The sequence below is a fragment of the Acomys russatus genome, chromosome 24, assembly GCF_903995435.1.
Source record: "Acomys russatus chromosome 24, mAcoRus1.1, whole genome shotgun sequence".
Lineage (NCBI taxonomy): Eukaryota > Metazoa > Chordata > Mammalia > Rodentia > Muridae > Acomys > Acomys russatus.
This window is the reverse complement of record NC_067160.1, coordinates 39610693-39638166: the sequence shown is the minus strand read 5'-3', so window position 1 is coordinate 39638166 and position 27474 is coordinate 39610693. Positions and strand designations below refer to the sequence as shown.

At 44.2% G+C, this 27474-nt stretch overlaps 1 protein-coding gene across 4 annotated transcripts in view; it reads right to left on the bottom strand.

Moving 5' to 3' along the window:
* Nucleotides 1-26456, bottom strand: part of Zeb2 (zinc finger E-box binding homeobox 2) — a 131296-nt gene extending 104840 nt beyond the window's left edge. Inside the window, exons 1-3 of one of the 4 annotated variants that reach the window (XM_051166633.1) lie at nt 26189-26456; nt 21703-21972; nt 18854-18995 (exon numbers count right to left, since the gene is read on the bottom strand). In XM_051166633.1, the coding sequence (XP_051022590.1) occupies nt 18854-18926 (73 nt within the window). In that variant the 5' untranslated portion in view covers nt 18927-18995; nt 21703-21972; nt 26189-26456. Of the gene's footprint in view, nt 1-18853; nt 18996-19324; nt 19464-19849; nt 19994-21702; nt 21973-22115; nt 22140-26188 lie in introns of those variants that run through there. The other 3 variants (XM_051166634.1, XM_051166635.1, XM_051166632.1) reach the window with 3 other exon arrangements.
* Nucleotides 26457-27474: the final 1018 nt, after the last annotated feature.

The following is a 27474-nucleotide window of genomic DNA, read 5'->3' as shown; positions in this document are numbered from 1 at the left end:
CAGAGGCAGGTGGATCTCTGTGAGTTCGAGGCCAGCCTGGTCTACAAAGTGAAGTCCAGGACAGCCAGGGTTACATAGGGAAACCCTGATTCGGAACCCCCAACCCCTTCCCCAAAACACCCCAAATGGAACCATAGTTATCAGAATTAGTGGGAGGCAGGTGCTGGTGAACAGGGCAGGATCGTGGAGTTAACTGTAACATTTCAGGATCAGGATTCGTTGTTTCCTCCTACTTGTAATATTAAATGGGAAGCAGATTTAAATATGGGAGAAGCGATGACGTGCTGCTTGGAACAATCAGCTGACTTGCCACCTCCTCTGAATTGCACATTTCATTTGTATCCAACAGGGAAGATCTGACATCAGAACTGGAATGGTGACATAACCCCAGATATAGAAGTTTCCTTATAGTTCATCCCTCCCTGCAAAATGTCAGGGCTACCCAAAGATATCTTCAGAGTGAAATCATAGCCTTCCCCGCCCCCAGGAGAACCATGCCGGACATTTTACATAAAAGAATCTAATGAGCAAACTGTTCTACAGCAGTTAGCATGTTCTCTGGATGGGCTTATCTGGACAGAGAGAAATCATTGCACAGAGTACAAGATAGTAAAGGATGCTTAGGAAGGCCACAGGCCCATAGGGTTAGAGAGGTCCAGCCAGCCATATGGACTCATATTTGTGTTTCACTTTTAAAGTCTTTACATTCCTATTGTTTGGAGGGTCAGGGTAAACAGATGAGAGTTAAGTTTCTCCCAGTAGCAAGAGATTTTAAAGGCGGAGTGTTCCTCAGTTTAGCAGCTTAACTAAAAGTAAAATCTAGATGTCTAAGTACAAATAATTTGAAATAGCATCTAGATGGTAAATTTACTCATGTGCCAAAAGAGAGTACTTGAGCTATATTGTTGGTATTGTTCTTTGTTAGAAAGTGGCACCCTGGCTGAAAAAAAGATATTCATAGATGGAATTCATGTATAGAAAATTGTTTCTAGTGATAACTTTTAATCAGTCTCATAGGCTAATAGGGAATAACAATGATGAAAATTATTTTTAAAAAATGACAGCACTATTATGCACTTCTGTTTTTACCTTAAACTTTTAACAATTGCATTTTAAGTTGGATAGCTTAATGTTTTTTTTTTTTCAGAGGTGCTACCTATACCATGAAGAGATTTCCCTACAGTTCCTATTTGAAAGATGGGAAATCTTTGCAGCAAACCAAATCCGTACCAAGCACATGGATCTAAGGCCTGCAATTTGCGTTCGCTACATTTCTTCATCGAGGTCTAAGATACGTGTAAGACAGCAAGTAGCAAGAAAGCTGATGGACGGTGCCATCTATGGCAGCATTTATTCAGCATTTTGGTACAAATGGGTGAGAAAAGATACCAAATGCATGGATTGATTTTCAAATTACCTCAATATTTTGAAAACATTTTCACCTGCATGCTGAGAACGCTCCGAAAGGCAAGGAAGGCAATTGTGCCTTTGCACAGCCCTCTACTGCATTCATTTATAAATTACCTCATCACTGCCTGAAATTAACACTGATTCTTACAGGCAATTTCTCAATTTCCAATGCTAATTACATTTTTTTTACTTTTAAATTCTGTACCACCTGTTTTGGGCAAGACATCTTAGGCAGCGCGAGTGCATTTAATCACAATTTTAATTAACCGCCCTGTAGATGTGAAAAAGAAGCAATTATAATGTAGATGAATGATGATTTTTCTGCATTAAATTGTTTTGTTTCCCTGGTATGTTGATTGTAACACAGCACACAAATACAGTAACTGTACAATTTTTTTCTATTGTAATTTAGTAATTGTTTTTGGAAAACCAGTTTGGGAATGAGTGACTTCATCTGTTTACAAATTGATTGATACTGTTCACTCGCTGATTGCTGCAGCGTATATTTTGGTATTGCACAGCCTAGCATAAAATATAATTAGAGATGCGCAGGCTTTGCAGCACCATTTTGGAATCTGAGAATCAACTGTAACTGAAGTATGTTTTCCTCGAGCATGCTAGTATCACTTGGGGCTGATGAAATGATAACCAAAACAATGGGCTTCCAAACTCTACCACTAGTACAGATCCCTGGTTTCAATCTGATAGTCTAATATGGTAAGTTTATGAATTAGTCGGTACTAGGCCTGGGAGCTGGGGGCTGGCAAGTCTGAAGCTTGCACAACCCTCTCAGATCTGTATCACAAGAAGCATACATGTAAGGTAAAGAAGCAATGCTGGCGAGAGAAAAAGTTATTGCTTTACAAATGGAAGGACTGTTTTTTTTTTTTTTGCCACCCAGTCACAATGCACTGGTGCGCTGTAGCACGATTCTATCTCATCTCTACACTGTCATGCGATGAGATCAAATTCATGCTCCTGGCTTGAAGATATAGATCATTAAACCCGTACCTCAGTGCAGATGAATTCAAAGATCTTACTTATGTGAAGCAGAGCTTGCTCCTTCCTCAGCTAGGAATAGGGATGCGGGGGTGGGGGCAGGCATGGATACTTGTTTCTGAAACCTTATGTCAACCGTATGCTAAGTGGAAGGCCTATGCTTTACTACTCTCTCATGAATGAGAGATCCCTCCAGGGGTGCCCTAGATTAGCATCATACCAAACCCCGTCTCAGGGACACTCTCAGTAATGCATTGGTAGCACAGGGCTGGTGTCTCCCTCCAACCATCCTCTGAATAGCTCTGAAATGTGCTCACTTGGACGAGTCCTGAGCTAGGCCATTTCTGCCTGCCTGGAAAAAAAAGGCAAGGGGGGCGGGAAGGCCATGTAAGCAATTGTTGTTGCTCAAAGGAGACGTTTACAAGCTGTCTTTTTCTGCTGTGCTGCCATTTGCACCCCATTCCTTAGAAAACCCTAAACCAGGACAGTTCACTAAAAAGTAAAACGTCCTAGCTACGTGTTTGTCACAAAATGTAGCTGGGATCTTGGCTTCATTTAGAGCAACTTAAAGGCAGAATGATAAGGATATGAGTTGGCAGAACAAAGCAGATAATATGGAGATGGGGTTGGGGCAGGAGGATTATTTGAGTCAAGTTCTGTTTGTCTGCCTCTTTATAAATAGTTGACAACAAAGTATTAATAGGAAATAGCAAACCTGATGCCAAAACTATTGTGTATATTCACTAAAAATCTGCCTTTTTGATATGTTAAAAGGCCGTTTGGCAGTTTGAAATTACATGTCTAAATCTTGTTCACACCTATGGGTCTGCACACAGAAATCTATGAGGAGAGTAAAGAAACAAGCCAGAGTATTCTCTAAATTATGCTGCCCACAAGCATCGTTCCCATGTAGGATGCTATGGAAAAACTAGCAACAGAGGCTTACCCTTGCCTAGGCATCTCTATCTATGTAAGAAGTGCTTGGTACCTAATGAACTCTGAGCAAAACTATGGCTGAAAGTAGGTGGTGGTGGGAGATCATGTCAGTCAACTACACAGCCAATGCTAAGATAGTATGCTCAGGCAGGTGGGAGGGCTTTACCTGGGAGATATATTTATTCTCATTCTCTCTCTCTCTCTCTCTCTCTCTCTCTCTCTCTCTCTCTCTCTCTCTCTCTCTCTCTCTCTCTCTCTCGTCTTCCTGCTTGTGAATAGCAGTACTTTCGTGCAGCTGTGCATATCTCTCTTCTTTGTCACCTTCCCCACCTTTATAACAGCTCTGTAGAAAGATGCTGCCTTATGAATGAAGGTAAAAATAACCCTGAATATCTCAAATTACAGCCTCTTTCCATAACAAAAAGGGAGTGCTCTGGCATTACAGTTCAATTTTTAAAAATATCTATGCAAAGTTGTATATATAAGATGTAATATATCTGTAACATATGATATATAATATATGCAAAGTTGTTCTAGCATTAACGTTTGTTTGAAAGTTTCTGAAAGTGGTAACATCTGTGCTCCTGGTGGGCAACACCATCCCCACCAACCTTTCTCGAAGCCGTTTGTCTTGGAGAGAAAATAAAGTACCTGATCCCAAGCTTGAGCCAGTGTGAAGTCCCAGCATCTTCACACTCTGGCCCACTGCGTTCCTTTGAGCAGCTAGCTGCTTCCCATGGCTACCTCCTCAATATAAACTCGCTAACTAATCTCTTAGCAAACACTTGAAGCAAACCTGGAGAGAGGGAAAAAGGCCAAGGGAGAACAAAAAACCGGCAAAGATAAAGCCCAAGACCCATTCAACAGGACACTGGAAACTAAATTTAGCACCAAACTTAAGATTTCTTTTGAAGACTTGTCTGTTGTCTGTGGAGCAGGAATTTTTGTAGCCACGATTTTATTTTTAAATCTCCACCGAATTCCTCTGCTATGTCTTAAGTACATAAGGCTCACTTTAACACAAAGTCCCTGCCCTTACAGGTATTTCTGAATGACTTCCTTTAGTACTATCTTTTGAGTAACATATCTTTTTAAAAAGTGCATGCGGTACTGCATATACACAAGGTAACTTTTTCCTCAGGATTTTACGTGAGAAGCCACTGTTGGAAGCAAATAATCACTTTCAGTCAATGATCAAAGAAGAAATAAATCTTTCACCCTAATAAGACTTTTTAAGACTGAAATCCCATTTTTAAATGGGTAACAGCTAAGAAGCTACTGGGAATCTGTTTATTTTCCAAAGCTGTGTTTTAATATTGGTTGCATGGGAGCTGGAGGAGCAAACGGACCCTAGGGTCTTCAAAGTTAAAGCTTTTAAAATGAAGTTGGTGTGTAGTACTATTTGAAAACTTATTGTTCAGAATTTAAGTTTTAATATCGAGGAATAAACAGAGCATTAAATCAAGCAAACTGTGACAAGGCCAATATGCACATGGGTGATGCCAGCAAGGCATCTCCAGCCCTTTGTTCGCAGCTTAACAAAACTGTGCCGTCACACCACTTTAGTTCAACAGTGCCTGTCGAATGGGCATCAACAGATCAGCCAATGCCTGTCATACACGGAGCTTGAAGACTGCTTGAAAGCAAGGGCTTATTTGACCCCCAAGTCTAGCTGGGAAGAGAAGAGGATTTTCAATCATCTGGTAAAGACAGCAGCTTCCCCCCTTCACCAAAGCTAGAAAATGTACAGAAGAATGAAGAAACCGTGCATCTGTTTTACAGACATAAAGGAGAAAAACATGTACTCTGCCAAAGACATCACTTTTTATATTTATTTTCATTGTGAAAACAAGTTTTGCAACTATAGAAATCTTCTTAAAGTGATACTCTCAATAGCAAAATAAAAAGGAAACGTCATCACTGTTTTAAGACTTATGCCATGTTGTAGGGTTTTTGTTTTTGTTTTTGTTTTTTTAACAATCTCTGTCATCAGGATAGAAGGGGATTATTTGACAAAGAGGAATTGCAGCTCCATGCTATTGACAGGAGTGTCTCTTCTGACATTACGTTTGTTACATGACTATTTGGGTTGACCAAAAACGCATTAGCCTGCTGCACTTACAGGCTCCCGATTTCTTGTCTCTGTGAACATTTAATCTGCTTCAAAAGAGAAACGGAGCAGACAGCTGTGGTAAAGCCAGGGACTGTTGTTCATGGTTCTACAGGTTAACAATTAGAGAGTAGGAGAAAGAGAGGGAGGTGGGGAAAAAAAAAAAAAAAAAAAAAAAAGGAAGCCCAAACCTTCTTATTTTCTTCTAGGACACTGATCATGAGATTTGGCTCAGCTAAGTACTGAGGAGGTGCCTCAGACCTTCTCTTCCGTTTAATTAAGTGTGCCCACTCTTCTTTAGGCATCCAATCAGAGCAAGCAAATGTGAACCTAGCTGAAGGGCCCTAGCGGTAGGAACCAGCTGGAACTGTTGTGAATCTAGACCTTCCCTGTTCCTTCAGGAGCAGGCCTTACTGACGTTGGCCCAGGAGGGGCTGGGGTTCCCCAACACCCAAGTTGCAAAGCTTTCTCTTTCTCCCAGCCTCTCCCCCTCTCTGTCAGACTCGGCTGCTGTCAGTTTGCTGCCTGTATTTGGCTGTCTCTTTTCTAGTCTCTACCCTGTGAGTTTCTGGCCTGCCAATTTCAACTTGAAGCTTGACTGGGCTGATTTGATGCAAATACCTCCAGGGAAAACCCTGAAACTGATGAACAGTTATGTCAAGTCGATTTTGCACCATCGGGAAAAGGTAACCTCTGCGAGAAAAAAAAAACAACAAGGTTAAAGAGACAAGGGCTTTTCACATGTAATACCTCTGCCGCACATCTCGTTCACTGTTTACCATCCCTCGGAAATTGTAACTGTCAGAATTAGTCCTAATTGCAGATGCGAAAGCTGCCATTATAATAAAAACAGAGGCAGTGCAGGCATTAAATGTAGCAGCCTAATTTGTGAGACTACAGAAAAGGTAGAGTAAATGAATATTTCATTACTTTAATTACTAGGGACTACTCCTTTCTTGCTGTCTTATGATAAGTGTTGCTGTAACTAGCAACAGCAAACATCCACTAAAACATAAAGTGCAATAATCGTCCTGCTGTCAGGATCACCACTTTAAAATACGAGCAGGGAAAAAAAATATAATGGTTTATCTATTTCTTAGAGATTGCAGAAGTAGAGAAAGGAAATTCATTTAACATCAGGGGGAAAGTGCACACACAAAGGCACCAGCAAACAGGGTTTAGTCAGAGAATAATAGCTCCAACAGAGAGAAGAAAAATCTCATTGACTATACATCTGAAACGCTGGCCCTAAAAGAATGCTAGGAAGCAAAAAAGTAGTAGGTGCCGTGCTTGGGTGGTTTTGAGGCAAAATTTTTGTTTTGTGTTGCATGGTGCAATCATCTGAACGTTAGAAAATAAAGCTCAAGTGGCTGGGATAGACAAGGAAGCAAGCTGTTTTCAAATGCTTAAGTAAAGGTGGAAAAAGTTCAAGTTGGCAGAAGTTTAGAAGCTCAGTTCAGTTTCATTGAAAAAGACCAGATAAAGCCTGCCAGAAAAAGGACTCTGCCTGCAACCCCAGAGTACTGATTCCTAAGACTTTAGGGAGGACCAACAATCAGTCACCCCTGACACCTCAGAAAACCTAGCCCACCTCTCTACACTGTCAACATCAAGTATGGGGGAGGGGAAGGAGGTGGACCTGGGAATGGGGGTGTGGCTGAGGAGGTCTCTGGGACTGGTTGAAGCCAGCCTGTCTCTGCATTTATCACTTTGTCCCGGAGGAGGTGTTTGTTCAACATAGCAGTTTGACAGCACAAAAACACTATGGTCAGAAACCCTATCAAAGAGCCTACTGACACGTATCATTTGTGGTCTGGCCTTCACAGGGCAAGGCTACCTCACTCTTAATCTGCACATGTATAAAGCAGCACACATCTCTAAGTATTTAATATAGTTTTAAATCTTCCTCCTCTTTCTCCTAAACACTACAAACACTATTTTAAAATACCACCTTTAGGACCCCAGAATGCTTGTTTTTCTTCTTTTCTTTTCCATAATAACTTGCAATCAATTTAGGATAATCTGTGTTGAGGTAGGTGCTATTGAAGGAAAAGAGCTTAAAAGCATAAAGCTAATAATTTATCCTAAACAATACACTTAAGCTTAGATTAGTAGATACAAGTAAATTTTGTAAGAGTCACATAGCACAGAGGACACGTTTCCCTCCAGAAATCTTACTGTAAAAGTCTGCATTAGCTCTCCTCATCTACTGATTTTGTTTAAAGGTGTCTCATTGACCTGGCAGGTCTTTTTTTTTTTTTTTTTTTTTTAAGTAAAGGCTAAAGAGAAAAAGAGCCAGGGCTTAGGTCCTAGTGTGCAATTGTTTGTGTGGGTACAAAAGTGTGTGCAGAGATTTAGTCTTCACATTTTGTTAGCAGAGCAAAGATGATGGGAAATCTTTAGAGGCCAACCATTTTGCTTCTAGATAGTTCCCCCTTAATGGGTCTATTTATTATGAAAACACAGCCTACTGAGTTCTTTCTATGTATGCCTCACCTCTTACAACTGAGAAATCTCATGATGTGAAACACTTCCATGGATGTGCTTGGTGTCGGAAATAGAAACAGGTACTTCCAAGAATAGGCAAATTGCAAAGTTTCCTTGATTACAGTTACTTGGGTATGCAAGAGAATATAAGTACAGTTTAAGCTAGAAAATAGTGAAAGCTGTGTGCTGAATTTGTGGATCACGTGGTCACCGACTGCTTGAAATGTACTCATTTGTGTGTGAGGGGGGAAAATCACAGATTAACATAACATAAAGTTTTAATTTGTTGATTTGTTACTGGTTACTTATTTGGGAGAGGGAGTGGCTACTTCCTTGTTAGAAACACTGTTTTTTTTTTTTCCCTCTCTAGGATTAATTAAGAAATGTGAAACAATCGTAAAAAACAAAACCTGATGTTTTGTCGTATAAGCAATGTAGCTATTACTGGTTTTTATGTGGAATGTGTCTTGTTGTCATGGCAAAATCATTACGGGTAATTACTTATTCTCCAAAGGAGGAAGTCATTTTACCTCTGTCACCTGAAACTATTGTTTTTAAGCTTCTTCTGTATCCTGGAGATTTAAAAAAATGATACCTTCCTTTAAGTTAGGTTAAATAAACTGACATTTAGTTTTGATAGAAGGAATGCCTTCATACAAGTGAGATGTGAAATTTCAACCTCAAAATATTCAAGTTGGTTTCACTCTCCTCAAATTTATCGTAGAATGTGTGTGAACAAAAGTTAAATAATGCACAGATATAGAAAAATGACTAAGAACTGCAGAATGATAGAGTAGAATGTAATCTTTGAGCCTAATCGATTGGGAAGTTATCTGAGTCTTAATTTTGTAGTGGGAACGGGAGAGGTAACTTGACTATGTACCCTAATAGTTCTGTCTCGTCCACACTGTAAGACAACTTCAGCTCCCAGTATTTCAACCGAGGCCTCCTCGGCAAGAGAACTGACTGCAAGCCATTGTGAGTCATGATGATGAGTGCATCCCTCAGCTGAAAAATGAAAGCAAAGTTCCTGTCAGGTCCCCTTTGGAAATGTTTTCTCTTCTTTGCCCTATATATCAGAGCACTTGCTTCTCTGCGACTGGTTTCTTAGGCCATGCTACTGTCTAAGCAAGCCTGCAGTGTCTGCTGTGACTGGGCATGCCTTTATCAGCTCTCATACTTTCTTGGGTCACAACACACGGTTTATCTGATGAAACATCGATCATCTTCCTTCTCCTTTCTCTATCCAGCTCCTATAATGTTCCTGTCAGAAGCCTTAAAAAAAAAAAAAAAAAAAACAAAAAACAAAAAACAAAAAACAAAAAAACCTGCAGTTACTGTTGCTGAGAAGGGAGAAAGTTTAACTTCTGGGTTGGCAATCGGAGAATAATTCATGAGCAGATTTCTAGCAAACGATATGATTTGCTAAATTTTGGTCTTTGATTTATATTTATGTAGTCCTGCTACTGCTATAAGGTTGTGCCAGCCTCAATTAGATCATGAATGAGATCATTTTAATTCAACCCCCAAACTGTGACCTGACCATGGTCTGAAAGTGTTCAAAAAGTAATTTTAAGCCTCCTTTTGCTTTCAAAAGAAATACTGCATGCTTGGTCGTTCATACAAATAACATAAAACTTAATTATTGGATGATTTGGCAGAGGATCTTCTTGCCAAACAACAGTCAATGCCAGCTACTGTGATCCTGGCACTGCCCAGGCCCTAGCCCACAGCCCCCTGTGTATGGGTGTTTGTTCATTGTGTCTTAGGGCAAGATATTTCAAATAGGATTCATGGATCTAGGATGCAGGGCACAACGCAAAGGGTATACCGTATTTATAACTCCAGTTAAAAAATGCTGTCTCACCTAGAAGGGAAGTAGATCTGCGCTGTCAAATCACCAGGAGGCTGTGACAAAGGGAGCTTGCAGCCTGACACACGGTGTAACAACATAGCAAACACCTTTAATTCTGTCATGTCTCATACCCTTTACTTTCTCACACATTTATGGCTGCTCGAACGTTGACACCTACACTCTCTTTCGAAACTAAATAAGGCGATCTTATTTAAGCCCAAATGCAACACCTGTAAAGTTATTCTTGTGCCCAACCAAAAAAAAAAAAAAAAAAAAAAAACCATTAACTCCTTCCTCATAAAAACCTCTCTGCTTGCTTTGCAAAGTCTCAAGCTGGAACCGGTGGTGGCATCGCCCAAGGGCCTGACTCTGAGGTTCACATGACCTCTCGAGCTCTGACAGATAGGCAGGACTTCCCCCTCCCAAGGATGCTGGGGGCTGAGATAACGTCACTGTCTGATTGGCCTTTGCAGCCTTTCAAGTAGAAGCCCCTTTCTTCATCACAAACTTTTGGTATCTTTCATAGTAAGGAGAGAGGCCCCAGCTGCTCATTCCCTCTAGCGACCGGAGTCTAATATTTTAAAAGCTAGAAATGAAAATAGCTTTTCTAAAGATATTTCTTGGAATATTTAATGTGCTGCCTTGACTCCTTTTCTCTATCTTTTTTTTTTCCTTGCCAATTATAAACCACCATTTGGAGGGCTTATGAGCAATGTAAGTCCACCTCATCTAATTAAACCACATTGTTTTAAAAGCTTGAACAGTTTTCATGTCTACAAGACTTGTCTGAATAATAAACTGCTAGAGCCAGAATTCTGAGTGTCTTTGGAGAGCCAGCATTTCATGTGCTGAGTGCAAAGGGCCAGGCACTCAAAGAGTTAACCCGCATTGCTGGGTAGGTTAATATCACAGCTGCCTGGTACCTCACTTAACAAAAGCCTCCTTTAGCAAACAGACTCCCACCCCCCCCCCCCCCCCCCAGTGTCCAAAGGTGTTTACTGAAGTAAATCTGCCTAAATCCTTCATTGCTTGAGTCATGGGGGTGGATAGAAGGGGTGGAAGGTGTACGGCTAATCTCTTTTTGTAAATTCTGTAAATCTTCTGGGAAAAAAAAGGGGGGGGGGATAGAATTAGGAATCTGTGTCACATGCAATGTAGAGCTCCTAATGTGTCCATTCCTGCTGCCCTCATAAGTGAAGCATACCACATAAGTGTTGGAAAAGTCACCCAATACCTAGCAGTCTTTTTTTTTTTCTTTTGGAAAGCTTGTAAGTTTACAGTTGTATGTGTGTGTGTGTGTGTGTGTGTGTGTGTGTGTGTGTGTATGTATGTGTGTGCGCGTGCGTGTGTGTGCATTATATGTGTGATCTAATTGTTGAGGAAGAACTGTTGGTATCTTAAAAGTGGTTTCAGAAATGAAAAACAGACTAGATGGTTTGGTAGCAAGATAACGTACTGGAAAGTTGTCACGAGAGGGACCTGCGATTGCCGTGGTCTTGTTCCGGTGTCTTCAACTGCATGCTACTTTTGCATTTTGGAAATGGAGGCAAATAACACAGGAAAACCTGACAGGTCTGCCTACGAGAGTTTAAACAATTCCCAGCAAGAAGGAGCCCTTTAGGCACAAACTTTCTCTGTCAAGAAAACGTGAATACCACCAGCCCCTCCCTACAAATCCTGAAGCATCCAGTTTGAGATACAAAAAGGCTGTCATCTCACAAATGTTAAACATACTAAAAAAATCTGAAAAAAAAAAAAAAAGTATGGAGAAGGTGTGAAAAACGTGGCACTTTACAGCCCTCAAAGCTTTTTAAAATAGAACAACTTTTCCCCCTAAAATTCTTTTCAGAGATTTTTTTTTTCCTTTTTGGCTCATTTGAGAGTTTCTTTCTTGGCTTTTTTCCCCTTTCATTTGAAAATATGAATTATCATAAAAAGTCAGGGTTTGGGTTGGGGTGGGTGGGGGGAGTCTTTTCCAGTTTTCTGAGGATTTTTTTGTCTGTGTTCAGACATCAGCCCCTGCAGCCAGACCAGGGCTGGGTCTCCAAGCCCGCCCCTTCCCGCCCATGCTCCGGTGCCCTCACCTCCTAGGTCATATGGTAAACAATCATAGTTATTAAGGCCAAATTGTAAGTAGTATTCAAGAACGGGAAGTCTGCACACCTGACCCCAAATCTAACAGGCTTCTGGGCTAGAATTCAATCCCTCACTTACACTTTTTACCTCAAGTGGAGCGGTGGCCATGAATAGTACAGACATGCCATCTTGTAACACTATATGCCTGTCAGGAGGGACAGGCAAGGTTGAGCACCAACTATATAAGGCTGGTAACTAGGGGAAGGCCCAACAAACAGCCACAAACACCTAAGTTACTTTACTCAGCCACTATCCTCCCTCTCTCTCTCTCTCTCTCTCTCTCTCTCTCTCTCTCTCTCTCTCTCTCTCTCTCTCTCTCCCTTTTCATCTTGGCTTTCTGTGGCAGAATGCAAATGGAGCCTGCCGGCGGTGAAAGGGCTGAATTGTGATTAAGAAGAAGAAGAGCTCTTTCTTTGTTCTCCCCTCAGGGGATGTTTACTGGGAGAGACACAGCGGATCAGATATGAAAGGCATTCAGGTCAGCATTGATGTGAGCGAAAGTGAAATCATACCTAAGGCATTCAAAAGACCGCCGTGTCAGGGGTTCAGCTAACGGTGCAGCTACTGTGTGTCTTCCCAGAGAGAGAGAAGGGGGGGGGGGAGAAAAGAAAAGAAAAAAATTCCTTCCACTGACTGGCAATTTCTTTTTCCCCTAATTTGCTACAAAATTATAAAAGCGCCCCCCCCAACAACAGTTAGGATTTTTTTCTTCTCCTGGACCACACACAAAATCAGACCAAGTTCTAATGATGGGATTACACAAATGAACCAGCCAAGCACCATCCGATCTGTGAAATATTTTAAAACAGGTGTACTCATGTGGGCTATATAGATGTATAATATACAGGAGAGAAACTCCAAAAGACACATGCATGGATGTCTTTTCCTGTCAGCATCCTGACAGGAAACAACACACACACACACACACACACACAGAGAGAGAGAGAGAGAGAGAGAGAGAGAGAGAGAGAGAGAGAGAGAGAGAGGGAGAGAGAGAGAGAGTAAAACAGCACAGAACACTTTAAAATGAAATCCTTTATTTACTTTGTAATCACTAGTTACACTTTTCCTGCACGCTTTCACTCTGACACAACTGTCGCCCAAGATGAAAGTATTTGGCACACGGCTTATGAAGGCTTCCCACAGCCTGGTGACTACTATCGCTTTCCTTTAAAAACTCCTTGATGAAGAAATCCTTGGATCTTACTTTTAAAAGTTTACACTCCCTACAGCCCAAATAGTCATTCAGTCGATTTTTTCCAAGTGGTAAGCTGATGATGTTGGCACAAACAGAGCTATATAAATGTATACAAAATTCACAAATCACAGCAGACACACTAACAACAAGGAGGTGCTTGGATGTACCAAGGCTCAAAAATTAAAAGGAAAATCACATTTTATCTCTGGTTGCTTAAAAAGAAAGGGAAAGAAAGAAATGGGGCTGCATTTATTGGTTTCAAGTCATCCTTCCCTCTGCTCTGAATTCTATTCTTGAACATTCGCATCTTGGCTAAAAAGCATATTTGGGCTTATGTTAACATCTGCTTTTGTGGTGACATTTTGTATATTTTCAACTAGTGTTTCTGCATCACAGATTTTCCTCCTTTATCTCTTTGCTCTAAAAAGACAAGCAAAGAGCAATCAAAAAGGTGTCTGACTTGGCCATTCAGACAATTGCCCCCTTGTGGGAATGCGGGAATGAATGGTACAGTGGACACCCAGCACCATTGACGTTATAAACATGTAAATGAAACACATTAGCGCAGACAATCAATTGTCTGTGAGCATTGCAAACCTGCACTCCCTCTCTCTGTGACAGGCACAAAATAGTGTCTACCTTGGGAAGCCACGGTGCTGAAGAGGAATAGGACAAAGAATCTCCTTTCACATAGAGAAAATGCACCTTCAGAGCCTTGGAAGAATGCAGATGACAAAGAGAGTTGTAAGGAAAAGAAGCCCCCACCCCCACCCCCACCCCCACCCCGGGATAATCACAGCCCTGTTAGAAAGCTGGCAGCAGCCTTATTTCCTACCTTCAGGGGGAAGCACACACTGCCCCCCTACCCCAGGAAAATATGGCATTAGAGTCTTGAACAGCGTCTTGTAGTTTTCTTTAAGCAAATTAAGAGAGGGTGAAGGGAAGAATGCGAAACCTGTGACAGAGCACTTTGGCAGGGAACTGCAGGCTAGCCTTCCTCCACATTTGAAAATAAACGCTAAAAGACGTGAAATCATTTTTACTTGACGACAGAGCAACTTTACAAAGTTTAAAAACCTGAAGCCCACCCCTATCCCTGCTGGACCACCACAGCAAGGATGCCACCAGGCTGGCTGCTGGCTCTGCTGCTGCTGCTGCGAAGCAAAGCACGTGTCTACCCCAGTTGGCTTAGTTTTTCCAAACCAAAATAAAGCAAATAGATCAGTCTAGATACATAGCTCCCAGCCTTGTGTGTGCAGTGTCTCCACAGACAGAACAGGACGGCGACGGATCTCTCTGGAGCACCCTCAGAACTGATACCTGCCACACACACAGCCTGAGTGCATTCAAAGGAGGGAACCGGGTTCCCTGCAACAGCTCATCAACTTTAGGAAAGCGACTTGCCAAAGATTTCCACCCTTTACAAAGATAGATAGGTTGTGACCAATTGTAACCTGAAGGACACTATCCTGATTCGAAGTGTATAGGCAGACAGAGGGTCTCTCACTCCCAGTAGCCCATCCCATCTTCACCTCTGAGAGAGGGGGGTGGAAGCCTCACTCTGAGAAGAGTTGATTGCAGTCCCCTTTCTTTCTCTTTAAGCACCTCTGCAATGGGATCAACTTCTCCATCCCTCAGTGCCTCTCAGCATCACTAACAGCACCTCCACTCCCTTTAAAGAAGTAGAAAGGAGGGAAGGTGTCTTTTAAGCAGGGATAACCATTTCTGCTCATCTGATTGCTTCTCCCCGAGACGAGACGTTCAAAGACATTCAACTTGAGTACTTTTCTTTACAAACTGAAAATCACAGAGCAAACGTCGTTTGGTTTAAAACTGCCCTCTCCAACCCCTGCTCCTCTAGCCCACAGCACCCAAACCTTTCAGTAGAAACTTTGAAGCAAAATCAAACTAACTTTTCCTTCCTTCTTTCATTTCCTTCTACTCTCTTCCTCATTCAGTTTTCCCTTAAAAAAGACAACTTCACTTCGTTCTCTGAAAGACCATGCAGCCTAGCAATTTCATTTTTGTTAAAATGTGCATGTGTCTCTGTGATTTTCCAGAGGCTGATGGTGGGAACTGGGGAGGCAGGCCCCTCCTCACAGATGGTCACTAATCAAGGAGGAAACAGGAGCACCCCAGGACCTGCTGCCTAGATCAGGGGTGAAAGCAACAAACTTTGCAAGTTACAAAACCAGCTGTAAGTGGTGGCAGACTGCAGTGGGGTCTTGCCATCCTGGAGTGCTCATTCTTGCCTCTAAGGCTATGTAGAGATAGTGGGGTATAATCAGAGGGCCATAAAAGGGGGGTCTGGCCTTCCCCCTCCTCTCTAGCCTTTAGTGAAAGTGTTTCAAAGTGAGTCAGGCGGCTGAGGATCATCTGACTGAACTTTCTTGAAACCTACACACATTCTTGTCTGCTGGCTATTTGCTTTTTGCCTCCTTCCCTTAACCTTACCTCCCCTTTCCTCACTAGAAAGAGATTTCCTGCTTTCCCTATGGGTAAAAGGAGAGGAACTACTAGCCATGGCTTGACTTGGTCCTGTCACTGTCTTCGCTAGTCATCTTCCGGCCTGAGAATATGGGAGGTTGGATTATTATTATTATTATTATTATTAGATTGTTTCTTTCTTTCATGCTTATGTACTCTGGTCTGCCTCCTTTTCCTAGACTTAAAAAAACAATACTACACATCATCATCTTCCAACATTTGACCAATCTTTCAAATACACAGGGACTGCTTTGCCTGTTATACATACACACACCGTTGGCTTAATTAAAATTATATACAGTGCCATTCTAGGTCTCGGGTGTTTTCTCCCTTTACAGCTTCTATGGTTATGGTTGCAGTTATTCCTTTCCAGGAATTTCTATATGATGTTGATAAGCATCATCATATTTAGTGTTATCAGCAAAGACAAAAGCTCAAAAGTGGCATCTTTTCCATGAATCCAGGAAAGAAGAAAAATCCACTCAGTTCAGATAAGTCTGGCAATTCCCATAGGAAAAGGCATTGAGTATGTATTTGATGAGAAAGAAAATGAAAAAGAATGATGGGGTTGGCTCTTTTACCTGTTTTTCCAGACTTGGACACTGCTAAGTCAGATTAAACCTAGTCAAAACACTGACAAGTCCCCACTTTACAGCATGTTTTCTCACAGCCTTTGGAAAAGGAGACAGGTAACAGTCAAAGTCAGAGAAGCTGTTGAGTGTTTAGGGTTCGGGATACATGCTTAAAAAATTGAAGTTCAACTTTATCTGCTTCAGAGTATGGAAGTTTGTTCCAAATTAACGGCTGGTCATAGGGGAAATGGTTGCTGTCCCTGACCACACCCCTCCCTGGTCCACAGTGTTACCTGTGAGGCCCCAGTAGTCTGTGCCACCACCGGAGTTTTCAGGGAGCCAGGATCTCTCCCAGTCCCCAAACTAGGCTGTTGCCTGACCTCACTGCTGGAGCCAAGTTGGTATTTCACAGCAAAATCATGAAAGGAGTGGAAGGAGGAAGAACAAGAAGAAACAAACACTTCAGATAGTCTTTACTGCAAAAGAATACTTCTTTCTCTCTCTCTCTCTCTCTCTCTCTCTCTCTCTCTCTCTCTCTCTCTCTCTCTCTCTCTCTCTCCCTCTCTCTCTCTCTCTCTCTCTCTCTCACTGTTTGGGAGAGAGAAAGGGGGGGGGAGCTTCATGACACAAAGCTTTTGTTATCCAGATGATCAGCAATGTGCTTTAGATACTTGTAAAGGGGGAAGCCCCACAACAGACATTGATTTTAGAAAATCAATAACTAACATTTAATAAAGGGAACAGAGGAAACACGAGAGAGGAGAGGGGGAACATTGGATGTAATTTTAGTGTCTACTAAATTACCCAGAGATGGAGAAGGGGAGGTCTCCTGTGTAAGGACCACCTTAAATAATGCCAGGCAGCAATGAAGAAAAAAATTAAATTAAAAGAGAGACACACACGCACACACTTAAAAAGCGTCAGCCTGAACCGAATCTTGGGGACCAGCTTGGAATATATTATTGTCCTTGTTTTTTGTAATACCAAGCCAAGCAAACAGATCAAAGACAGCACAAAGAGGAAAGACAGGGTAACATAAAGAACAGTTTTTGACTAAAATTCCTCTATCACTCCCCCATATAGCTCCCCACCTCCACAAGCAAAAGGGACACACACACACACACACACACACACACACACACACACACACACACACGCAAAGAGACGGGAGGAGAGAGCGAGAGATTATTTGTTTCTAACCACAATCTTTTAGTCTTCTTTGAATTGTACTCCCTCCAGCACCCTAAACTCCCACACTGCAACCGCCCCCCTCTCTGCACGCGGAGCAGCATTGAGACAGGCTAGGGGAGCGCATAATTGTCCTCTCTAGCGGAAAGTTGTTCCAAGTGGGTCCGGGCAGTACCCGCCAGGCGCAGGCTAGGACTGCGAGACCCAGGGTGTGTGCTATCACACTAGTGCCCAGCTCCCGAGCGTCTACACCGCCCGCGCCCAGTGAGCGGGCTGAGAGCGAAAGCAGAGTGAAGTTTCCTTTCCGATTCTGGGCTGTTGCGGCTGGATCGCTTGTTTGTTTTGAGGGGCTTCCACCCCCCCGTTTCTTTCCATTTTTTTCTTTTAAATCTCAGTATCCTCCGTCAGCACCCACCCCCTGCACCCTCTGTCGTCCCCCAACTCTTTCCCCTCCCCCAAGCTCCTTCCGCGCACTTGCCAATCACTTTTTTTATTCCCACGATTTTGTTTGGGGGTAATACCTAGGGTCTCCCTCCCTCCCCCTCTCCCTCCCTCCCTCCCTCCCTCTCTCTCTCTCTCTCTCTCTCTCTCTCTCTCTCTCCCGCATCTCCTCTCTCTCTCTCTCTCTCTCTCTCTCTCTCTCTCTCTCTCTCCCTCTTTCTCTCACCACTCACTTCCACAGTCTCTCCAAAATGGACCTAAACTTTCACATACACACCCCTTTAATCTGCCACCCCTGGTTTGCGTGTCCCTTTGCACCCCCATCTCTTTCCTCCTTCCTGACTTAGCCTGGATAACGGGCTCCTCCCGGGGTCCTCCTGGCCCTGTAGCAACTGCCCCGGGGAAAAGTCTGTTTTCACCCTACTTTCTGGCCCGGAGCGGGGCCTGAGCCTGCTAAAGAGGAGCCGGGTCTCTCGCTCGCCGCTCCCGGCCGCTTCCCTTCTGCCCTTGGTTCCCCGCGTTTGGCCAGGGCCCGCTGCCCGCGGACCGTTACTTGACGCACAGAGAGGCAGCCAGGCGACTCCGGCAAGAAACTTTGAGGCTGGAGGAGAAGCAGCCTCGGGTCCCCTCCCTAACCCTCACCGCCCTTCTGCCACCCTCGCACCGAAGTCGAGCGCGCCCAAGCGCCGGAGCCCCCGCCCTTCCCTCGCCCGCCGCGGGCCGGGGACCTGCGGGCCGGGGAGCCCAGCGGGCGGAGGCAGCGGGGGTGCCGGGGCTGGGGCGTGGGGCGCAGGTCCGCTCTGCGGCGCTCGGAGTCCCCCCGCACGGCGTCCGGCGCTCACTTGGCCCCGCACTTGCTCAACTCCCCCCCTACGGTGCAGCGGCCGCGCGTGGGGCTCCGGCGCTGGCCGCCGAGGGAGGTTCGCTCGCGAGCCCCAGGCGCCGCTGCCGGCTTCCTTCTCCCTCACCCCCCCTTCCCCCCGGTCTCCGGCCGTGGAGTGGCCCGGAAAAGTTTGGTTCGGGCCTCTTCTTACCGTTTTTCCTCCTGGGATTGGCTTGTTTGCGCCTCTTGCACCGGGGGCCATCCGCCATGATCGGCTGCTTCATTGATAAGAGCGGATCAGATGGCAGTTCGCATGGACTCGGCGCCCTGCTTCGGCAGCACGCAGGCTCGATCTAGCAACCAAACACAGCGACAATGTGGGCATCGCCCGCGCCCATTGAAACGCGCGCGGGCCGCCCAGGGGAGCCGGGCCAGGGCCCCGGTGAGCACCCATCCGCGCCCCCAGGGCCAAAGCGAAACTTCGGAGGCCCCCCTCCCCGCCCCCCACCCCCAGCCTTGGCCCCGAGGCGCTTTGTGTTGTTACTGTTTGGTGTGTTGCACTCGCGAGGGGATCAGAGACAAGAATTACATCTTCAAAATGAGTCATAACTCCTGACCGTATGAGGGAATGCACACGGCGGTACAGTAAGACTGCTTGACTCAAGACTAGGCGGACCCCTACCTCGGAAAAGTCCTCAGCCGGGCTCGGGAACTTGGAGAGGGGGTCTTTCGCTCTCATCTTTTCTCATCCCTCCACCTACCTCCCCATTCCCAAGAGGAAAAAAAGTAACAAACAACGCAAAACAGCCCTTGGATGAAGCACACTCGGGTAAATTGATAATTGTAATTACAGGAAGCCCACTCGCCCCGCGACCCCTCCCCTCCCCTTTGGAGTTTATCGAGGCACTGTCTTTTTCCCCCTACACCCTCCGCCCCCAAATTAAGATTTCCCATTTTACCCGGCAAAAGAAATATAATTATAAGGCTCTTTGGACACTGTTCCTGCGTCAACCCCACCACTTGGACAATATTTACTTAAGCCCCCCCCCCCCCCACATGTTCCCCCACACTGATTTCCTTAAATTCTTCCAGTAGAATTTTTTTTTTTCCTCTCAAGAAGGGAAAGAGAAAGTCCATGGCCACTATGGTAACACTTTTAAATTGTTTCTAAATGATCATATCCTTTTTGGCTTCGAAACTTTTGTACCTAAAAATCGAGGGAGGCGCTGCATTATTATTATTTTTTTTTTCAGCTGAAACTGTCAAAACTTGGAGAAGGGGAACCTCGGAAGCAGGCCGGAGAAGAGGAGAACCCTGAAACTCCGCGGGGTGGGAAGATGCAGTGCCTCGAGGATTAGTTTAAACAGCGGGCTATAAAAGATGTAACAGATGCAAACTGTAACACAAGGGCCATTAACCCTTTCTCTGCCGCCCAGCACGCCCAGTCCCTACACCCTGCACCTATTGTCTCCAGTGCTACAAGCTTTGCGGAAAACCTGGAAAGTCAGTATCAGTTTCCGCACATTTGCTGAGCGGGGGTGAAGGGGGGGGGGCAGAGAGAAGGGGAAGTGGGTGTCGTAGAAAGCACTTTAAATTTACCTAGGCATACGGAGTAGACTTTCAAGTTTGACACATTAAAACATCATTTCTCGTCTGTCACATTAATTTGAAATTGTTGTGTGTGTGTGTGTGGGGGGGGGGATCCTGAAATAAAGAAATGGTCACATAAGCCTCTGGGATGAAACAGCTGCTGGCCTGTCTGTATTTCTGCTGAGACTTACACACCATTGCATACAAAACATATATTTAATAAAGTAAGTTGCTAGTTTTATGACCAGTATGTGTGTGAGGGAAAGACATGGCATTTGTGCTGTAAACTTTATCTATGAATGTTAGTTAACTCTGGAGTAAGCAATCCTGCCCTCTTCATTATAGGGGTAGCATGTAAAACATATAAGTAGGTGGGAGATAAACACATTTCTGTTAGTCAGGCTCACCACTGTTGCTGTGAATCTTGTACTTTCTCTTTTAACTTTTCAGTCCCAAAGTCTGGAATGGTGTGTGTGTGTGTGTGTGTGTGTGTGTGTGTGTGTGTCACACACACACACACACAGAGACAGAGAGAGAGAGAGAGAGAGAGAGAGAGAGAGAGAGAGAGAGAGAGAGAGAGAGAGAGAGAGAGAGAGAGAGAAAGAGATCCATGGAATCTATGTGTGCATTACTTGGTCATTTAAAATAAAATTTCAAAAGTTACCCCAATTTTAACACTGATACCCTGACAGCAGTTTTCTTCCCAGCTGTAGTGACCCCCCCCCCACTTTGGTAAACGACTCAAGTTCCAAGAGAACTTTCACTTCTTTATTTATAATCACAGAAGTGAGGTGTTACTTCACACACACACACACACACACACACACACACACACACTCACACACACGCACACAAAGAATGAAATAAAGAAATGAAACTCGCTAAGCAGACAAAAACAGGCAAGTTTCTGCTTAGAAAACAGCTTTCTCCGGTGGGAAAGGTTAGACTGCCATGTCTAAGAGAAAGATTTGCTCCCGAATTTGGTAGGTCTGTCTCGAATAAGTTTTATAATTATTAACAGGTATTTGCCAAGTTTTAATTGCTGGATATAATGAATTGGAACTCGGTGTGAAAACAAAGCAGAAGCTGCTCTCCACTTGATGAGTTTTTACCCCAACCATACAGTTCTCAACAAAACTTTTCCTAGGCTACGTAGCAAAAAGCACCTTTGGTTACCTGAATGGACAGGTACAGGGCAAATTATTGGGGGAGGGGGAGAAGGAGGGGAAAGGAAAGAGAGAGAGAGTAAGAGATGGCAGGAGAAAGCAAAGAAGCCACTCTTGGGAAAAGCCTGCCACTAAGGAGCTAAAAACCACCTGAAATTCCTGCCCACCAGACACCCGGGTCACTTTAGACTAACATCCCCACTCAAAATAAGAAAATTAGAAAAGGAGGATGGGGGACAGGCAAAGTCCCCCCTTTTAAAAAAGGGATTAAAAAGAAGGGAAAAGAGGGGGGAGGGAAACCTACCTGCGAAGTCTTGTTTGTAGTTTTGGCCAGAAATGGTGAGAAGAAAAAGCATGAAGAAGCCGCGAAGTGTGGGGGAGAAAAAGGTGGAGACGAAGAAACAGCTCCCGGAGCAAACTGAACAAAACCTCGCCAAGAGTGTCGGGAGGCAGGACCGTTATTCCTGCCGAGCAGGTTAGAACTGATCTCTTTTCGGCCACTCCAGGAAACACAAACCTGGGGACGGACTGACGTGTTACGCCTCTTCTAATGACATTTTTTTCTTTTTCTTTTCTGTAGGGGAGAGAAGAGAGACCCTGAAACACGCGCCACCTATCTTTGTGGGGAGGGATAATTGAAGCGCCCTGAGCGTGAGCATCATGTGAAAACGTGATCGCCAAGTTTCTCTCTGGGAAAGGATCTGGGATAGATTATACCTTGAAGTCTCCGCAAACGCTTTAGTGGAAGAAATGAAATTCCACCTCCCTCCCTTCCTCTCTCCCTCCCTCCCTCCCTTCTCACGCCTCACCGCCCCCCCCCCCCCCCCCCCCCCCGCGTCAAGTCTTTGGCATCATTATCCTCATCACTAAATCCTGCAGAGTACTGGGCGGAAAACGGTGCACACCATTCACAGAACTGGAGAACTCCGAGGGGCGAAAGTTAAAGGGAAAGATCTTGGGTCTTCCGTACAGATCTCTTTTTTTACACAGATATCTCTGGTGACTAGGCTTGAGGTGCACATCAAGGTGTATGTATACCTCAAGCACTGTTTTTGGAACTAAATTCTTGCCCTTTCTCTTCTTACATTTTTTTTTTTTTTTTTTTTAAGATGCCAGACCTAGGGAAGGAAAATGCTACTTGTGTCCTGCATCTTAGGATGTTTGTGTGTGTGTGTGTGTGTGTGTGTGTGTGTGTGTGTGTGTGTGTGAGAGAGAGAGAGAGAGAGAGAGAGAGAGAGAGAGAGAGAGAGAGAGAGAGAGAGAGAGCTTTTCTGTATTGGATTCCTATATTAAAAGTACTTTGACTTTTAAATAAAAGGTTTCTAGATTTACATAGAGCAACACTGTGTTGGCCAGTCTCTGGATCTCTCTATACTTCAGGCAGACCACACTACACAGTGAGGGGTCGGGGACTGGAGGAAAAAGGAAGAAGGCCAGAGGGGCTTAAGACAAAAGAAAAAGAAAAAGAAAAAAAAAAAAGAGGGTGACATTATACTGTGTGGGGTCTAAGTTTTGAAGTACATATTTTTTGATATTGCAATTAAAGTAAAATTAAAAAGAAAAGACTCCACCTTTGCTCTGAAGGGATTGGCTATGCAAATATGGAAGGGATTTCCTGGAGAATACAGCTTTCTACTGTATGGTTAATTAAATAATCACTCAAAAGCTTCCAACGTGACGCTTCTGTCGTAATCCAATCAGGTTACATAGGTCCTAAACAAGAAAGATATTTTCCACATCTGGAAGTCAGCAATTTAGCAAGTACTGCACATTATTAACCAATTCAGAGCCCACTTCCCAGGGGAATTTTTTTTGAAGTTTAAGTGTTCTTAACCAATGCTCTGCTGTTTTGTTAATCAAAAAGCTGGTTTACACTGCACATAATTGGAACTAATGTAGAAGTAAATAAAGACAGCCAAATATGAGGATTGCTCTGTATGCATTGGAAAAGGAAGAAACTGCTTTGCCTCAACAGCTAAGGCTCAATTTCTTAAAATACTAGGAGACGCCCCCCCCCATTATTTTAAATAGTGAAATTATTTAAGGCCCTGAGAGCACAGATAAATGCCCAATCCCAGAGCCTGTGGGCTCCTCCTGTAAAGGTAAAAGGTGGAGGTGTGTGCAGAGGGCCAAGCAGCTGCGTCTTATCAGTTTTTTCTGCTTTAATACTGTCAAATATGTCATAGTCTCCTGTTTTCAGTCTGAAGAAACCTGAAACAAATAATACCCTGATCCAACACTAGGCTTTTACTCATATTAAGATAAACTGCTTTGAACTGTGCTTTGAATGTGTGCCTACAGCAAGACTTTGAATGCAGGAGTCACTGGCGATTGCACTCAAAGGAGGGGAAAGCCACCACAGGGGCTGCCACATCCACACTCCCAGAGCTACAGGGCTTTGTATTTTGCATGTTTATTTTTCAGTGGTGGTGGTGGGGGGAGGGTAATAGCCACCCAGCATGACCACAGCTAGATTTCATTCTAGGGTGCAAGAAAGCGGATTTTCACAGTTGGTTACACACTCACCTCTTCCCTAATTTGAGCATTTACAATGAGAATGATTGGATAAATTAATTTTTCCTTTACCCCCATCACAGATAAAATACCTATGGATGATCTATAGATTGTGGAGATTTTCCATCGAGAATTATTAATAAAGAAAAAAGATTTCCAACATGAATCAAACAATTGGTGCCATGTTTTATATTCCTCATACTATCTTGTATCTGTACTAAATATATGTAAGATTTATCAAGCTTCCTCCTCTAAGATTTACCACTACTGTTCATATCCTTTTTTCTTCCTTCTCTTTCCTTAAAAAAAAAAAAAAAAAAAAATCAGAGACCAGCTTTCTCCCAAAGTGTGTTTTTAAGCCCTCCTCTCCCACTGCGGAGGAATGAGGAGCCTGTTGTACAGAGTACTGGCAAGACCCTTCTGCAGGCACCCAGGTAGCCCCTGGCAGTTTTTAGCCCAGACACATTAGTGCAAAGGCACAATGCGACTATAGGGCAAGTCGAACAAATAGCTAACAAACTACTGTCTTTATCATGGATATAAAATGTCTTCTTACTTCAGATCTGACAAAATAGACTATTAACTATTTCTATTAAAAGCACCTAATTATCTGATTACCTTAGACTCAGTCATCGCTTTAGTGCCAGGAGGCGGCCCCCAATAGTTAGCACCGAGTTTCGGCATGTTTTCCCATATATTTGGCATGGGGGGAAAAAAACCAGATCAAAACAAAACAAAACCAACTTCAATTTTCTAGGTCCACTTGAAGGTGGACGTTTGGGTGGTGGCACAGAAAAGATCGCTAGGGCTGAGCGCCGGGCTAGGTTGCCCACTACCCTTGCCTGTCACGCCCCTCCCCAAGCTTTTGACCGAGAGTGTTCCCACCATCGCAGAGGCAGTGGGATCAGAGGAAGCTGGAATATAAATTTGTTCGGAACACTCCCTCAGTCCCAGGGCCAGGTCAGGGACAATGGGGACCGTGGGATCCACATAATACAGGAGCACAGGATGAAAAGTCCAGAGGGGACCAGGGACGGCTCTGAGGCTTCTCACGCAGCAGCAAAAATAAGTCCTGCGAAGGAAGGGCGAGCTTCTTTTCGGGCTGTTTTCCCCGTTAATAATCCACTTCAAGATTAGCGCAAGGGAAGGGGATTAAAACAACAGATACATGCAAATGTGAAATAACATTGACATGGACATTGGGGAGGAAAATAATTCTTCAGGCGTTCCTTGGGTAAAGCCAACTGCTCTCCTCAGGATCCCCCACACACACCCCACCCCCGGCAGGGTGAGGAGGACACCCTTTTGTTTTCCAATTCCCGGCAGCGGGACCCGGAGCCTGTCCCCCCTTTCACCTCTCAGTCTGTCAATTTCCTCAACTTTCACAGCCGCTCCCCCGCCCCCACTCCTCTAGCTGGCCCAGAGGCCCAAAGAGGTACGTTTCTGCCCTTGAACACACACGCGGAAGAAAGCATTCGAATGTGGCCACAGCTAACGATTTTTTCCCCCAAAAAAGCAAATTGTGTTTATTTTGTACCATGTGGGGGAAAAAAAGAGGACCCTTTTCTGGTTTAGAAATGGAACTGATCTTTCATCTAAAGGAATTATTTCAACAATGTATTGCTATGCAGGAGGTGGGTAACTACTTTTAGAGTTGCGAGCAAAGGTTGATACCTAAGACCTCTGGATTAGGTGTGTGTGGGCACGGTGGGGTCTGAGCAAAACCAAACGGTTTCCTCACATGCAAACTCGCAATCCAGTCCATTCGGAGTTGAGCCCAAGATAGGAGGAGAAAGCCTATTTAAAAAAAAAAAAAAAAAAAAAATCGGGAGCATCACAGAGAAGCCCTTTCAAACAAAACCAAAACAGGACCGGAGAGTCGGAGACCGTCCCTCACCTCCCTGCTGCGAGACCCGCAGGCTGTGGAATCTCGCACGTCACCTGGCCCCAGCGGGGCGGCCAGCTGAGGATTTTATTTTCCTATTTTATTTGAAGTAAAGGCTGTATCGCGTCTTTGGGGTGTTTGCCAACGTCTCTACTGACAGGAACCAGCAAACTTCAGGACTCAAATGAGCATCTTAATTTATTGATGCAAAGCAGGTCTGCTCGCAGTTCCCCATCCCCGGCGCGCTCAGCCCCCTCCCCCCGCTGCGAACTTCGCTCCCTCCGTCAGTCCCGGAGCACGTGGGGGGCTCGCCGGCCCGCCGCCCTCCTCGGCACACACCCGACCCCGCCCTGGCACCGCGCGACCCCCGCCCCGCTCCCGGTCAGCTGACCTGGCTCGCCGGCCTGCTCCCCGCCCGCCGCCCTGTTTCCGGTCCCCCGGGTCCGCGAGCCCCGCTCCGCGAGGAAGCAGCGGCGGCCCGGAGGTGATGCAGGGGGCTGATTATCATGAGAAAGCCTGTGCCTGGAAAAGCCTCCTTCACGCGATTGTCAATCTCACAAAAGGGGGGTGGTGGTGGAAGAAAAGGGGCTCTGGAGGAGTCACCAGAAAACTTGCTGCAAGTTAGATGCGACGCAGGCCAGAGGAGGTGGCTTTCGCCTCAACTTGGAAGGCTAGGCATTAAGGGTGCGGACGCCAACTGCCTCGCCAGGGGATTGGAAACCCGAATCTCCCTCCTTCCTTTCCTCTTGCCCTCCTTTCAGCCTTCCCTGCCCTTTATCCATATTTTCTTGCAATTCTGTCGTAATTGCATTTTCTACATTCTCTATTCTTCCTAGATTTCTTTTGCAATCTCGTTTCTCCCAACTTACCTTCTTTGTAAATTTTTTTGGTTGTCTACTTTATATGTCCAGATTTACCATCTCGTTTTCAAAACAGTGTTTAATATACAATTAATCTACCAGCAGGAGGTCAGGGACACCCTGGCTAAAATAACTCCTGGGTCTTAAGAGACAAGTTCGCCAGGTGTCAATAAAAAGTAAAATAATAATGAAAATAAATGAATATGTCAGTGACTGTAACAGCTTATTGCTTTTATTATTATATGATCTCTGACAGATAATTTTTTTAAAGATATAATCTTCCTGGAAAAATACGAAAATATTTGACACAGGGAGAATCACTATAATTAAGGCAATATGCAAACTGTTCCTACTTATAAAGAAATTATTTTAATCATGCTTATTAGACTTTAGAAATTATAGTAGGTAAAAAATCAAGAAACCACTGGTTTTCTTTTCATGATTATTAGAAAGTGTAAAAAGGAAAAAAAAAAACTCTCAAAGCAGTCTGTCTGGCCCTCAACACGGACTGATGAATTCAGGGAGAAGCAGCCTGTTATCTGTTCTGATAAGCAGATGCGCAACTTGGGTATGTGAGTCGTTTTCCCGGCCAGCTTGCTGCCCATTTCCTAGCAGGTGAGTGGACATGAGGTGCCATGTGTCACGAATTGGCTACACTTAGAACTTTAATGATGATTATAGTTATTGTTCTTTCCTACATGTGAACACATTTGGAGCTCTCTTATTAGGAAATCAGAGCTTGCTCTTGCTTACAATTTGTTTACTTTGTTGAATTTTTAAAACTTGTTACAAGTCAATTGAACATGTACATTATGCC